We start from the raw sequence: 15,824 nt of genomic DNA, 5'->3' as shown, positions 1-15,824 counted from the left end.
AGTCTACTAGAAACGAGCGACGATGATTTCCAATTCTTTGATCTTTTTATGAGAATTCAAACACATTAACTTCTAGTTTGTGAGGAAAGGGAACTGTTATTTTTTGTTTAAAAGTTAAAATTAAATAAAAAAGAGGGTTTATTAATGATTAAAATATTATTACATAAAAAGATATTACATTCCCTGTGTGGAACGATATGATGATACAGAATCATCTTGATTTTTATTGTAGTTAAACTATTTCGTACATTTATTATTAATTTAATACTTTGTAAATTTAAAGAAATTTCACAACAACTCTTATAATAAAAGGTGGTTAATACACATACAAATATCATGCCAGCCATGCACAGCTTTAACTGCAAACAAAGATTTTGGCCATCTCAAAAACCTCGGATCTCCAAAGGAACCACTGTTTACCACTTCGTTTCCCATTGAATCTATTGTTCGGAAGTGAAGAAGTGCCTCGTACTTGGAAATATAATGTTTCCTATTGTATGAAAGTTAATATTTTAGCCGAATGAAATTCGTTTCTTTTGTTGCTCCACAAATCTTACCTGCAGTTGTATGGAACAACCATTCAGATCGCACACTTATTTAAGAACGGCGTTTTAAATACCAGTGCAAATATCCGAGAATGGTTCAGATAATACCCCTAATGCAAAGTACGTTTTATAAGTGGGCTGGATATTGTAATTGATCAACCCAAAAAAAAATCATTGTTCTTTAAGTACGATATGCAATAAATATGAGTTGGAAGTATATAGTTAGGTAGGTACTTATGTACTTACTCGTATGTATTCAAAGATTATTTGCTTAACATTAAAGTAACGTGTGAAGTAACGCTTCGTTTATTTTTTATTATTATTATTTTTAATTAATTAATTTTTTTTTTAAATTTATTTGTAGTTATAAGATACAAGCTAATTTACCCATAAAAAACTAATAATTCATATATTTAAAAACAAACGTTTCCAACTATTGCGTGTTATATACCAAGATCCACCAAAACGTTACAAATTGAAAAACAATAGAAAATTATGAGGCGACATACCACGTAATGGCATGTGTGGTGGAACACTAGACGTATTCGACCTTCAATGACGTCTTACGTTTTCCTACTTCACTTCCTGCTCGATGCCATCTTGGCTTGTGTCGGCCGGCGCGGCGCTCCAACATACGTTAAGCTTTGTTTATACTACTTCAAAGACTCCGTTGGTGATCGGCTTATAAATGCAGATACCTAAATGGCTCAGAACATACTTGGGGACGTGATCTGCGAACTAATTTTCGAATAAAAACAGACCTGGTCGAATTATTAATGATTATGTAATTTGTATATAATTTAGTGCTCAGGCTCTTGAGGCCATCAAAAATGTATACCCTAAACAAAAAATGAGGAAGTACTTCCGATTTGAGCGAGACTAATGTTTGTACCAACTGGCAGACTTATGAACGACGGAAATCTATACTTAAATTATATGCATGCTTGAAATAAATTATGGGTTATATTTATCATATAGCCCGAACTTAAAATTTTATAGAAATCATTATCGCACATATTACTTTTACTGCTTTTAGCCACGCAACGCAAGCCTCTTTCATTATAATAATAATAACCAACCAAACAGATGTCATCGTGAAGATTTGAACCCGAATGCACTTTCCTCATGTAGCAGCCCCATTTCTTTTGTGGCGGAAAATATAAACTTACCTAAACACGAACAACTACATTGTAGCGAGGTCTTGCTACCATAGACAATGTGACAACGCACGAGCTATAGACAATGTTTTGCTGTTTGCAATGCATGGTGCCCTCGCAATCTTCCTAATGAGTGAACCCTTTCACACTCTGCACAAAGCTGAGGTTTCGCGGGTGGCATGACTGGTATTCACAACATCGTTCCTTGTTAATCTCAGCTGGAATGAGTTTTCATATCTGTACTTACTGAGTTCTTTCAGATTTACATTTGAATTTAAGTAAAACATACACATTTTCTTTATGTTTCTATAAGTTTTTCTTAATTAATGTCATTAACACGTGGCATATTAACAGACATCTTAAGCACACAAACTATTTTACAATTTTTTTCAATTAATACAAGAAATTTATATACCTACAATAAATATGTTGGTTTTTTTAAGTCAAGTTTTCTAGTCTTGTTCCTTAAAACAACATCAATAAAATACCTAATTACTACCAAATTCGTGAAATTAATAATGACTTCCAAGGAAAAACATTTATTTCGGATAATGTTTACCGGAAAAGAGCATTAGTTAATTGAATAAACTATTAATACGCTCTGGCTTCTGAATTATCTAAAGGATAGTTTATTGGAGTCAATGATTCGTATTTAATTGGTTACTCAATTATCACAAGTTCAAAATCAACGAAAAGGTTTCCAATATATATTCAAACGGCCGAATTAAATAAGTTTATCATATTCGAATGAACTAAACATTCCCACTACATATATTGCACCATTATTCTTTACTTCTAAGAAAAAGTTTTGAGGAAAAAATGTTTTTCCTTCCTACCACTTAACCATGATTCGTTACCTAATGTAAATATTGAAAAGATAATACTGATTACGTGTTTTATAAGAAGCTAGTAACGCAATAGTTCGCATGTATGTATTTATATCTATAAACACAAACCCAAGACAAACTTTAGGTAAGAAGGAATCTGTATTACGTGTACCTGTCGCAGGGTCGCAGGGCGCAGAAAGAAATGTTTTTACACCTGTGTGACTATAATGAACCCCTTATTTCATTCAACCCTTTTCTACCTTTTTCAATAAACCTTTAAAAAAATGATTAATCCGTTCATCCCTTCATCGTCAGTTGTATAATACAGACAGAATATTAACCATGATCGCTGCTGAAATATTGTAAATGTTAAATCAAGAAAAAAGTTAAATTATTATGTCTTGTGACTATGACTCTGTCTTCTCTTGTCCCGTAAGGAATCTTGACCTTGATATGTGTAAACAAAACACGTATGTAATAAGTTTTGTTTAATTACCTTCACAAACTTCATTTCAATTACTGGTTTTCCTTAAAAAATATCCATACTTATTAATTATATGACTTTGTTTGTTTGTCACGTTAAAATCACTAAATCGATCTCAATTAAATGTATTAAATTGTGAAGTGTGGAGATGAATAGGGTAGATACTTATCACGTAGGCGGAGACGCGGGCGAAAGCTAGTAAAGTAATAAAATAAAATTTCGATCCCGCTTTTATTTTGCCGAATCAAGAAATTAAGAAAACCTGACAAGACAATTTTATTGTTTATTCTATGTTTTTATGTGTTTAGGGATTATATGTTTGTCATGTCCACGCGATTACCACAATATGAAATAAATTAGGATCATATTCTATGTAAGTTGTGTAATAATAAGTAGCATACAAGGGCAAGAGATCGGAGGCGATCTGCCAACACGTCAGTCAGGGGGTCGGGAAAGCCCCCAAGTGCGTCCCTCACTGCATCCCTTAGCTAAGAACTACGTAACTGGCGTAGGTAATAATTGCATTATTGCATACCGCTATACCTACTGCTACAGTGACGTCTGAAATTCATCCGGAAATTAAAAAAAAAAATTAGATTTTTTTTGCATTATGAATAATGAAATAAGATATAGGTTTTAAAAAGTTTAGTTAGTTTTTCTTATAGACATTATCAAAAATTGTACCCAAGTGCAATAAATAATCTATAAATTTTGTTTTCGAATTAATAAATGCCATGGTTATGAAATTATGAGAAATGACTTCATAGCTTTTTGCGTGTCCTTATCAAGTAGGTTTATTGTGGCTTATACCTAATTTTGATGATCGAAGTAATGAATGACACTAGGTATTTATACCTGAAAAAAATTAAAAAATATCAAAAGAGATATTATTATGTAATCTTCAAGACTTATTTTATCAGTCTCTCTAAAAAATAGACATGTGTGTCTCCTTCATTTTTAACTGTAATGTTCCCTTTGTGATGTGAAAATCAATGATGTTACATCTAATCCAGGCGACAGATGTGCACGACAGGGGTTCAGCAGTGAAAATTCATGGGTCCCTCTTACAGATCTGTGGGATATGAACCCTCCTGGATTGCGCAAACTGTTCGCTCCCAGTATTCGCATCTGTCCACTAGCAGCTCTATTTACACGCTACACGTATTAGGGAAGCAATAGTTTGTATCGATGTCGATACACAAAAACCTTATGCACTAATATAAAGTAACCACAATTTTTCTATGGAAAATAATATCGATTCCCACCCAGTTACAGCAAATCGATGCGGTCACTTCCTGAAAGCGGCCGTTTTGCAAACACAGCGGAACCGGTATTGTTTCATACTAAGAACCGTATGTGTTTGAGTCTCAAGACATTTACAACGGACTTTATGCTTCCTGTTTCCAATGAGAATGTAAACACGAGTTCTTTGTTTACCCGGCTTGGCGCAGGAACCTTACTTTCGTATGTCTGATTGTGATTTTACAGGGTGACATTGTCGATAAAAAATAATTATCAATTTTAGACATCCCTAAAGTAATCGGACGCTGCACTCTGTCCCTCTCTAAGATAAAGCCGCCCTAACATTCAAACAAGTGGCTCACGCACACTCACTTATAATCAGGAAGTACAATAGAGATTAAAGAGACTTGACACGCACACATTTGTCCTTAATGTAATAATATCGTGTACCATCCATTGCTATTGATATAATATTGCATACACACACATATAGTATTTAAATAAACCGCCTCTAGTGTTCTACCAGGAAGTAGCGGCTCACTCACACATGGAATGGGCGATACGAGTTAGTAGGTATATTGTGTTGTGTGGCGCTGGCGCACACTTGTGCGTAGCTCCGCGTGGGAGCGCGCGCACATGGCCCGATTGGGACGCACCAAGTGAGCCCCCAGACGTTAAACTTTTTAATAGTTTTTATAACATGACACTATTACAAAGTATATTTTTCATTGAAAAAAAATTAAACTGCTTTTCGATTTGCGATAGATTGGCCATGATTATTGAAAAAGTTGGAGAATGGATCAGCTGTATTGAAAAGTTATAAATCATTAATGCTAAGACTTTGAGTATGAATCTAGCGATTAGTTAAGTTTAGAATAAGAATAAGATACTGAAACAGAGAATAAGCAAAAAATAAATAAAACCATGCAGCTTCTGGTCAATGGTCTGGTCTATATATAACCTGTTGTTTCCTACGCGAAATAGTTGTCTAATACAAGATGATAACGACACGATGTGCCCTTCCATACGGGTGCATTCCCAATCCGGTTTTTTAGATCCCGCCGATCTTGACAAACCGAGGGGTCGCTTTGTCATGTGACACTTGTGCGTATAAAATCTCGCCCAGGGGGGACTCTCGTTAAAATCATAGATTAATTGTCTGCCTAGTCCATTTTATACCATACGACATCGGTTTCATACTTGGTATAGTATAAAATTAACACGATAAAGAACGTTTTTTCTACTTAATTCATTAATACAAAAGCGAATCGTCATTCAACGTCGAGTTCAGACAAGAAAAATTATATCCTGTTTTAAATGAGTAAATCAGGTTTGAATTTTATCATATGTAGAAATATAGTTTGTATAATTTCGATTGCGTGACCACAAGACAAGCAGCGCGTCGTCGTGCTGCGCTATCGGCTGAGGTCGGCGGAAGTTGACGATTTCTTCAACCGTAATTACTCGTACCGACGATGTTGAGAACGAAAAGGTCGCGTGCAAACATTTACCCATTAAACTAAATCCATAATTTATGATATCGTTTCAAGTTCATAAAATATTATTTAAGAAAACTTGTCTTAATTGATTTATTGTTAGGTAATATCTAAAACTGATACTCGCAATGGCAAATAGTCATTATGGAAAATTATTTACAAGAAGTCTTAAGAACTTACATGAAAATTATAGAATTATAGATAAATAGTTATATGAATATTGTATCAAAGCTATTGCCATCTAGTTTCACTTTTATTTACAGAAATGTAAATAATGAAAATGTATTAAGAAAGTAACCATCGTACCTACCTTAATATTTTTTACTTCCTGTTTTCGCTAGGTAGCTCTATTCAAGTGGGTATGCAACCTTGAAATTAAAATTTACATAACATGGGTCTGTATACTGATTTGAATTACATTATATAACGTTTCTTTTTCATGAATTTTATAGTGAGGCTAGATCATGAATTGCTCTAGTGTCACAATGCGGCATACAAGCTTGCATAATTGCATATTCTTAAGTTAATTACTTACTTATCTAAACGTTTTGCACGTAAAATGTACAGCAGGTGGACTTAAATGCTACAAGATAACTATAAAAGAAATAATAATAGATATATGTAAAATAGGTTACTTAATACACCTACTACTAATTTATACTCCAAATATAATAAACGTACATATGATTTTAATAAAATCTGCTGGTCAAAAAGAAGATTATGGACTTCTCCCTGAATGCGAATCTATTGGGAGCAATCCGGATAAATTCGGAAATCACCACAGTTGCATGGCTTGTCTTTGGAATAAGCTCGACAAGAATCCAAGACAGTGGGAAGAAGGTTATGACAAGAGCGAAGAGATCGTGCGAGCGGTTATGCTATACTTAATAATGATGAGAAATAGATTTTAATTGAGGTCATTAATTTAGTACATAAATAAGTCTCTTTTATTCTTATATTGTACTGCCCGGGGTTTCGGTCACGTCGCGGAAATATACCTGGTTTATGTTTCTCTGGAAGTCTAGTCTATCTATGTACGTGGCAAATTCATTCGTTCAAAGTCAAATTTCATTAAAACCAGTCCCGCTGTTTTCAAACACATACATATATTTCAAGTATTCGTACGGATAATGTGAGCCCACATTAAGAAGTTGTTTGCGACTGTTTCTCAACTACGTATTAGCCTGCTGTCATGCTACAACAGTGCTAAGTGGCGCAATTTTTCGGTATGACATCGTTGCCTAGTTCCAAGCGCCACCTGATTATGTAATTCATGAACAACAACAGTGGAATCGGGGTCGCGGATTGTGAGCGAACGCTCGGAAGTGCGTTCAGACTTGCTTGCGAGAAGTTGCAATTGCAACACTTGGAACTTCATGATTGCGTATAGGGTTACTATTTAAGCGTTAAAAAATAACAATTTCTTACTCCATCGTAGATTCATACCAACCCAATTAAAAAATTTCCATGGTAAACAAACAGCATGTACCCATTAAATGGAAAAGTTAATTACCATACTATAGAATTATGATAAAAGAATCTCTTTAGAATTTATAATGAGTATAACACCTTCGTTTTACCTATTCCAATCATTGATGCACACATACCTACTTGAATGTATGAGAAATGCGTTTGATCCGGTCAGTGCACAGGAAACGCCGCCATTTCCATATGATTGCAATTTAAATGTCTTGATATCCGGTGTAGACTTCAGATAAGTAGCCGTGGTTTCCGCAACACTTATCTAGGTACTTCCTTTAATTTTATTCTAGCCAACCTACCAAGGGTCTCAAGAAAGCACTAGATACGGGCAACTTCGAGAATTAAATAGAAATGTATGAGGGAGACCTATGTGCTGTAGTGGGTTTGATAGAAATAGCTAAGTAAATTGAACGATTATAGTATTTAATTTACTACTGAGAATATCGAAACTTTTAAACGACTTGATTTTAAAAGTCAACAAAATAAGTCAAATCTTATAATTTGACTGCGTCTTAAATTTGGGCTGCGTCAAAAATCTTTCAAAAAAATTTTCAAAAACTTTGGAACCTGTCACTATCAGAATCTCAATTCCATATAATCCATCTAGCTGAACATGACCTTTCAGTCATTTTGAGACTACTTATAAGCTATGTGTAGCCAGTAAGACATAACGATATGATGTATATTTTCAATTTATATTGTACTTATTAAGAAAAATGAACATGGCGGAACATTACTTCCGCTAGGTTCGTTCGTTTCCGCGCCCCGTCGGAAGCTGAGCTGAAATTCGCGTTCCTCCCTAACCCCACGTCCGGCGCCCGCAGGCCGTGCCTGCCTAATTTCCTCTTTCCGCGTGTATTAATTTCCGGCTTAAACTATTCCACGTCTTCCATTTCCTATAAACGTTAATTTCGAAGTTACTTCTCGTCAACGTACAGACACAGAATCTTATTGTTACAGATATAGGTATGGGTTCTTCTGTGAATATTAAGCTTTTCAGTTCATCAATCAATGCCTGAGTTAACAATTAGAAAAAGATTAGAATTTGTTTTCCACATTTTATGCGACAGAAAATAATATGAATAGCCATATGAACAATTAAACATACAAAATTTATCTAAGTATGAATCACGTCTATAGCATAAAAATATGAAAAACACATCTAATAAATTATACCCGTGCACCCAAGTGCAGTCTAGTAAAGATTGAAGAAAACAAAATGTACATAGGTACTTATGTACGAGCATAAAATGCAAGTTTAACTGTAAAATACTGGACATTGATTTAATTATAAAAGGCCACAAATACTAGCACGGGGAACACAAACTAAGCGCTCCACGCAATGAATTTATTTCAGGCACTTCCGCATGTGTTTAGTTCAGATTAGCATCCGACTATTGGTGGCATTCCGTTGTGGAACCCGTCAACCAAATTTTAAATAACTTTTCTTGGTATCATGCAATTTTTTCTTTATATTTCAAGTTTTCAAAACAGTAAAAACAGGAGAACATCAAAACAAAATACCAAATTAATGACGTAATTCAATTAACGTAAATACTTATCGGACGACAAACTTTGAGTAAACCTCTAACAAAACAACATAAAAACAGTAAAGAAAGTAGTGGCAAGTTCTGCGGTCACGGTCACGTATGGACGAACATCATAGTCTTTTATTCTCAAAATTACTGCACATAACTTCACGAAAAGAACGCCTGCGTGCCGCCACCGCACCAACCCACAACGACCCGCGGGAGTGGGAACGAGACGGAATGAGTCAGGGAGTGCGGGGCGGGCGACGGGAGCAACAGGTAAAGATTCCGAGGCCACTTCCGTCTTGGCTGCCGAATATTTCTGTCTCGAACCGGTAGTGGGACGGCGGCCAGGGCACACATAAGATAATCACGACCTACACATATACATACACCAACACATTTGATACTTGGCTTCTCGTCCGCTCCAGTAAGTGTTCAGAAGAAGGAACATGCCAACTGATATTATTAGTCATCCAGAGTAAATCACCGTTACCTACTGATTCACCAGACAGCCAGCATGCGGCAATATTTCTAAAAAGTTCAAGACATGAAAACCCTTAAAATAAATTAAAAAAATGTCGAGAAACGACTAGTGCCTCATGAACATACAAGCAGTCAGAACTAAATGAAGTCTGCTTAAACCGGTTGACGATCATATTGTCTTAACCGTACCAGGAAATGTCGCTGTGCTACTCAGACGTTTCCTGTGCTTTGTCTCTCAACTCCAATATGAATTAGCTCGCCATATATATTTGCGTACTTACGTAACCTGTTACAATACCGGTATCAATTACATATTTAAAGTCAATTGATAAAAAATAGACTAGGGTTTATCTAAATATACATGTCTTAATAAAATAAGACTTGTAGCACTGCTCGATTACTCTGCAAATAAGGAAATATCGCGAGTTATTAAAAACTGGCGCGCTGACGTAATTTTGCGACACAGCCAGTACTTCCGCGTATCCTGAGCAAGAAGACTACTTTAACTCTTTCTTCAACATATCGTTCTCATTTTTACATGATTTATAATCATGTTTGGACATAAAACCCTCCAAGTGATTTGCGGAAAACATTGTTTCATCTACACAACGCGTCACGAATACTTTTAGTTAAAATGGGTCTCTTGCTTGGTCTGGCTCCCGAAGTTTATCTCGGCAGCGATATGTGTGCGGCAGAGGGGAACGAAGAGTGCAAGGGGAGCCGGCGAGCGCGCGTCCGTCCACCCGCGCCGCCACCGCATCATCAGTCCGCGTCGGAAAGTTGCCCGCGACGCTCGTCTGCGAGCTCGATCCCTCAGATACGCTGCTGGTTTACGGCGTTCCGTAACACGACACGTTTGGAGGGACCGCCGCTGCTACGCGTGTGCTTGGTGCTCTGTAAACACTGGATTTTGTGCTACTAGTGTTGTGAAGATGAACAAGTGCTGAATTCTCCGGCCTCCGTCTTCCTAGGATTTGACGACGCAACCAGTTCCGGATCAGCTCAGCCGGTAAGTAGCGGTGCTTATCGCAGAGCGCGCTATCGCGGGCTCACGCATTTCCGACCGCGCCCGATAAGGTGGCTGGCTGACTGGGCGAACCAACTATGATATTAATATCCGGCAATAATCTAAACGCTCTAATGAGAAAATGAATCAACTTAGAATGCTGACGAACTTTCAAATTCAACAGGTTGCCTATTACGCCACCATAGGATCGTTCTTCAGTTATTGTACGAGAAGGATATATATAAGCTCCAAAAAATAAGTAATAAGTTAAAAAAATTAAAAAACAATAAAATTTTCGCTTCGACAAATGAGGTGTGGGCTTAAAAAAATATACATTTTTAATGTTATCAGAACCAAAACAAGTGTTTCTAATTCCCATCTAAAACTGGCACAAAGCGAGTGCACATGCACCCTTTAATTATTTTTATTCTCTATCCTTACGCTCCCCCTCGGATTAAGCACATCGTATAATCGTACGTAGGTAATAATAATAATATTCTCCCTCACATTGTAACAATGTCCTATTCATCCTGCCAAAATTGCGACCAGCAGGTGACGGGTCTAAATTTATATCACATACGGCAAGGGTCTGTGTTGCAATTGTATATATTTTTGTTCTATTATAATATAAGACAACATAATTTTTTTTGAAAAGTTCAAAAAAAGAAGAAGAGATAGGTTAATTAAACAAAGATATTAGGATATAAGGTTAAGCAGATCTTATGCCGAAATATCTTATTTATCAATATTGGTAACAGAATTTTTTGTTTGAAAACATTGTTTGTACCTACTAGAAAAACAAACGTAGGTAGGTAGTTATTCCGAAGACCAAACTCCCAAACTGCAATGATGGATTCATTTAAATGTATAAAATTTTGATTGCGAACTATATTTTAAGTTTGATTCTCAGATTCCTCCTCAGGCTGATAATAGAGCAAAATGTTTGTTTCCTTTATATCTTCCGATACTAATATTTTATCTTATCTCAATTGAATAAGCTACTAATATTTTTCAATTGCCTACTAAAACTTAAACAATGTCCCAATTACACGGCTGATGATTATAATATAATTTTCCTTGCGTTGGATACTATTGCATATACAGAATCACCGTTAGTTATTGCTGCAAATATTTATATCCTTCACGTAAATCTAACATTATATAACGCAAACAATAAAATATAGTTTATATTACACTTGCATAGATTACAAATATATTTTTTTTATTTATACCTAACAGTCTATGTGAATGTCAGAAATATCCTAGACCATTTTGGAATTTAAGAGAAAATATTAAAATACCATAATTATTCTCAATAACACAAAATATTGTTCCGGATACATGTTCCAAAAAATTAATAACAGGTCAGAAATGTTTATTAATTAATTAATGTCAGAATTGCAAATCGTAAAAGCTGCAACCCACCTCACTGATCCATGACCTGACATTCCGTTAAAGAGTATATGTCTGTGAAGAAGAATGTCAGAAACCATATATCGGACACCGACGCACATATGAACGCAATCGGGAACACGATGCAATGAAGCAGAAGCCTTTCAATTCTTCAATTTAACTCAAATCATTAAATTTTTTACAGTTTATATATCAAAGAATATGTCCAAAAAAGCGTTGTAAGCAAAAAATCAGTTATAAGTAAAGGACCGACGAAGAAATAGTAATAAGTAAACGAACATGAATTCAAAACGATGAAGCTAATACAAACCTAATTACGTAATAAAAAGAAGGAAATTGTTAATAATTAAACATAAACAAACAATAAAATGCATAAGATTAAATATTTTATTAATAGGAATTGTTTTATAAAAAAAATATTTAGAAGAAAGATGTCTAGTCTACGTAAAGTTTTGTGGCTATTCCTGTTTGAGCGAAAGCTCATAGCATCATATTATTCATATAGTATCCGTAATGAGAAATCATTACGGATACTATGAATAATATGATGTCCAAGACATTAAAACGCCTTTATCAATTATTTATTGCGTAAAAATTTAATTACTTAATATATTTAAGTTTTTCTCATTTCTTTACAGATTATCGTAATGAAAGTAGTCAGTTTACAATTACCGTCGGGGCCAAGCATGGAGCGGCTGCCGCTACCATTTAGCCCGACAGAATTACTGTGGCGGTATCCATTGCCATGGGCTCCGCCGCCTCCTTCTCCGTTGGGCGACACAAAGGCACAGCTTCCTGCTGGCCTACCTCCAGAACCAAGGTTATGGACCAGAGAAGATGTCGCAGTTTTCCTCAAATGGTGTGAAAGAGAATTCGACCTACCCAATTTTGATATGGATCTATTTCAAATGAATGGTAAGCATCCTTTTTAAATTAAAACTGCTTATCATTTCAGATTTTTTATATAAAAACACGCCAAACTGTCAGATTTTTTGCTACCACTTCTCAATGAAACAACACCAATGGCAATTTGTTAAAAATCTTTATTTCTTTTACAGGTAAAGCATTGTGCCTTTTGACTAAAACCGACTTAGGAGAACGTTGCCCCGGCGCTGGCGACGTATTGCACAATGTACTACAAATGTTAGTGCGTGATGCGGTGCTTCTAGGAAGAGTGCCTTCTTCACCTGTAACACCTACAGCGCGCGCTGCTCCCTACCCACCATCACCGCATTCACATCCACCTACCCCGACTTGGGCAGTCGATGGATTCCATCACTTTCACAGTGCAGCTGCAGCTGCGGCTCAGCCTAACTCCGTAACTTTAAGTCCTGCGCCGTCAGTTGACAGTTCTGGAAGTCCACAACGTGGTGAAGCAGTAAATTATGGCCCAACATATGCACCCTCAGTTACTGCGCCAATCCAAGCAGCCAGTTCCGGAAGTAACCATTCGGATTCAGATGAAGAAGCACAATTTGCGCCGCCTCCGCGCTCTCCTAAAGACGCTCCATTAGTGAGCCCTGCACCACAAAATCATCCAGCGCAACATTCTCACTACCGTACTCAACATAGGGAATTTTTCCCAAACGATATGCCAGAGTCAAATACAAGTAAGTTATCAAATGCAACTCTACTTGTTTTCATCATAAAAATTAACGTAACTTGTCGTATCATAACGTGCCGTAAAACTAATGACTCATTTCTTCCATTTCAGATGGTAGGCTATTATGGGACTTTTTACAACAATTACTGAATGATCCAACACAGCGATACACTAATTACATTGCTTGGAAGAACCGAGAAACTGGAGTGTTCAAAATCGTAGATCCAGCGGGATTGGCAAAACTCTGGGGTATCCAGAAAAATCATCTTTCAATGAATTACGATAAAATGTCACGAGCTCTTAGATACTATTATCGTGTAAACATTCTACGAAAAGTTCAAGGAGAAAGACATTGCTACCAGTAAGTAGACTGAACTGATTCTGCTTTTTTTTTCCTGAATAGCAAAAATAAAAATAACCAACAGTTGTCAACTTGAATTTTTAGATCATTCGTTCAATTCTCTTTATCTTTACAGATTCTTGAGGAACCCTACAGAATTAAAAAATATTAAGAACATTTCTTTATTGAGACAACAAATGAGCCCCACTAGGGTGGCACCCCAACCAATAGTAAAAACAGAGATGAAAGAAGAACGTTGCGAAGAGGAAGCCGCAGATGAAGATATGCCTACCGATCTGAGCATGGCTGCATCGGAGCCGTGGCGGAAACGTGCTCGAGTTGACCAGAACTCGGTGACGCCATCCCACGACAAACACCGCATTAGTGCTCTTATTGGTGACAATATGATGCTTAAACGTGAATCAGATTACAGTAGTGATCATTACGCACTTAACCTTAAAAGTGAAAAATGTGAACAATGATTAGATTTAATTACATATAACGAACGCAGGACACTTTTAGTGCAAAGCGCTTTGGACCTTACTTGAAGCCAGCTCCACCCACTAAAATTCTAGTCAAATTCCTCTCAGGAAGGATTACTGATGTCTTCCTAAATTTATATTTTGATTTTAATCTAAAGAAATGCCGATCGAGCGAGAGCGAGAGATCGAACACTGAGAGTATTTTGACAGATAAATTGGAGTTCAACAGGGTATGGATATAATAGACCTTACCTAAACGATGCCTTTGTGCCAAGTGATTTTATCAATAGTGTCAATTACGTGAATAGTTAGCAAAAAGGAACAGAGTTTATGTGTGTTGAAGTCATAGAGACTATTTTAAAACAGTGCAATGGAACATTTGACTGCTAAGCTGACTGATTCTGCTGTGCAGTCAGGTGTTAATGTTGCCAAAAGAAATATATCAGAATGTGCGTGATTACCTGCGCGATCATTAATGCATTTTGTAATTTAATTAGTTGTATAATGTATATGATATTTGTAATTTGCTAAAAAGAGTTCATATCAGTTGAGATTTTAACTTAATATTTTATTTCAACAGAACACAAAAAAATATCAATATTTAAAAAAAAAACATTGTCTTCCATTGATTCTTTTTGGCAAAACAATTTCAATTGTAGCAAGATTTTTTAAAGGCTTCATCTAGCACGTGGATTGGATATTAATGCCAAGTAAAATCGGGCAGCTATAAAATTATATTTTATTTCAAAAGTTTGTTAAAAAGTTTTAAACCTAATTTAAACATTCTCCTTGACAAGAGACAATAACTTTTAACAAAATTATATACAATTGCCTTGAAAATCAAAAGTATGTCCACTGTGATAAAAATGAAGTGGTAGAAATATAGAGTACGCTAGGGCTTTACTCAAAGATTTCCAGCTACAATTTTCTGTGATCTCTTTTATCAATATAGGTAAATGTCATAGAGAATAAATATAAGTATAGTTTTTTGTAAATAATAGAATTTAAGAATAAATAAGTTAGATTTAATAAAACAGACTGTAAAGAGAGTGTATGTATGATTTGTAAAACAAAGTGGAGCTTTATCAAAGTACCTAGTATATTAGTAAGTACTATTACAACTGAGTTTGTATTTTTACAATTATTTCTATGTTGACATACCTAAACGTGTCATTATTTCCAACTTGTTGTACGCAATATAAAAATGTTTCACATTAACATTGTGTCAGAATTATTATAATTTAAAATAAAAGAAAATAATGTTAATTATTTTGTCTATTTATTTATATCAAATAATCTTACTACCTTGTTGATGTCGACAAAGACTGAAAAACTTGGAGGGAGGGATTGTGCGGGTCATGTCTTTTGGTTGCACCCAGAAATGTGGGCAAAGTCAAAATATATTAAATACTTAATAATTTAGTTGTTTATGTTTCTTTTAATTTATCACTGATAAAGTCGGAATTATTTGTAGAAGTTAATTAATTTTTTACTTTTCTAGTTTACTAGTTTCCGTTTAGAAGTTGGTTGAATTTTTTGTAAAAAAAATCTTTTATTTTTAGTTTTCGTTTTGAAGTTGTTTTTTTTTTGGCAAAATATAATCATTCAAAACCCATTTAGATGAACGGTCTCAGTAATATAAGTTAATCAAGCCCAAACACAAAGTAGGTACTTGCTGTAAACCGTTGAGGAGTTCCCTCGACTGCCTTTCCCTGCAACACCAGACCCTCAT

General features: G+C 35.5%; 1 protein-coding gene across 1 annotated transcript; it reads left to right on the top strand.

The window, feature by feature from the left end:
- The first annotated feature begins 10,005 nt into the window (after positions 1-10,005).
- Positions 10,006-15,361, top strand: LOC106131387 (ets DNA-binding protein pokkuri). The gene is made up of 5 exons (XM_013330491.2): positions 10,006-10,257; positions 12,306-12,582; positions 12,726-13,277; positions 13,382-13,631; positions 13,747-15,361. The coding sequence occupies exons 2-5, from the start codon at positions 12,315-12,317 to the stop codon at positions 14,090-14,092; spliced, it is 1,416 nt and encodes a 471-aa protein (XP_013185945.2). The 5' UTR covers positions 10,006-10,257; positions 12,306-12,314; the 3' UTR covers positions 14,093-15,361.
- The last annotated feature ends 463 nt before the right edge of the window (positions 15,362-15,824 follow it).

The sequence above is a fragment of the Amyelois transitella genome, chromosome 6 (genome assembly GCF_032362555.1).
Source record: "Amyelois transitella isolate CPQ chromosome 6, ilAmyTran1.1, whole genome shotgun sequence".
Taxonomy (NCBI): Eukaryota; Metazoa; Arthropoda; class Insecta; order Lepidoptera; family Pyralidae; genus Amyelois; species Amyelois transitella.
This window is presented reverse-complemented; position numbering and strand designations above follow the sequence as displayed.

Bases quoted from the DNA above. Each gene is read 5' to 3' on its own strand.
- LOC106131387 (XM_013330491.2), top strand. From the start codon at position 12,315: ATGAAAGTAGTCAGTTTACAATTACCGTCGGGGCCAAGCATGGAGCGG. The intron at 13,278-13,381 runs GTAAGTTATCAA...CTTCCATTTCAG, and splicing joins TATGCCAGAGTCAAATACAA to ATGGTAGGCTATTATGGGAC. The intron at 13,632-13,746 runs GTAAGTAGACTG...TTATCTTTACAG, and splicing joins GGAGAAAGACATTGCTACCA to ATTCTTGAGGAACCCTACAG.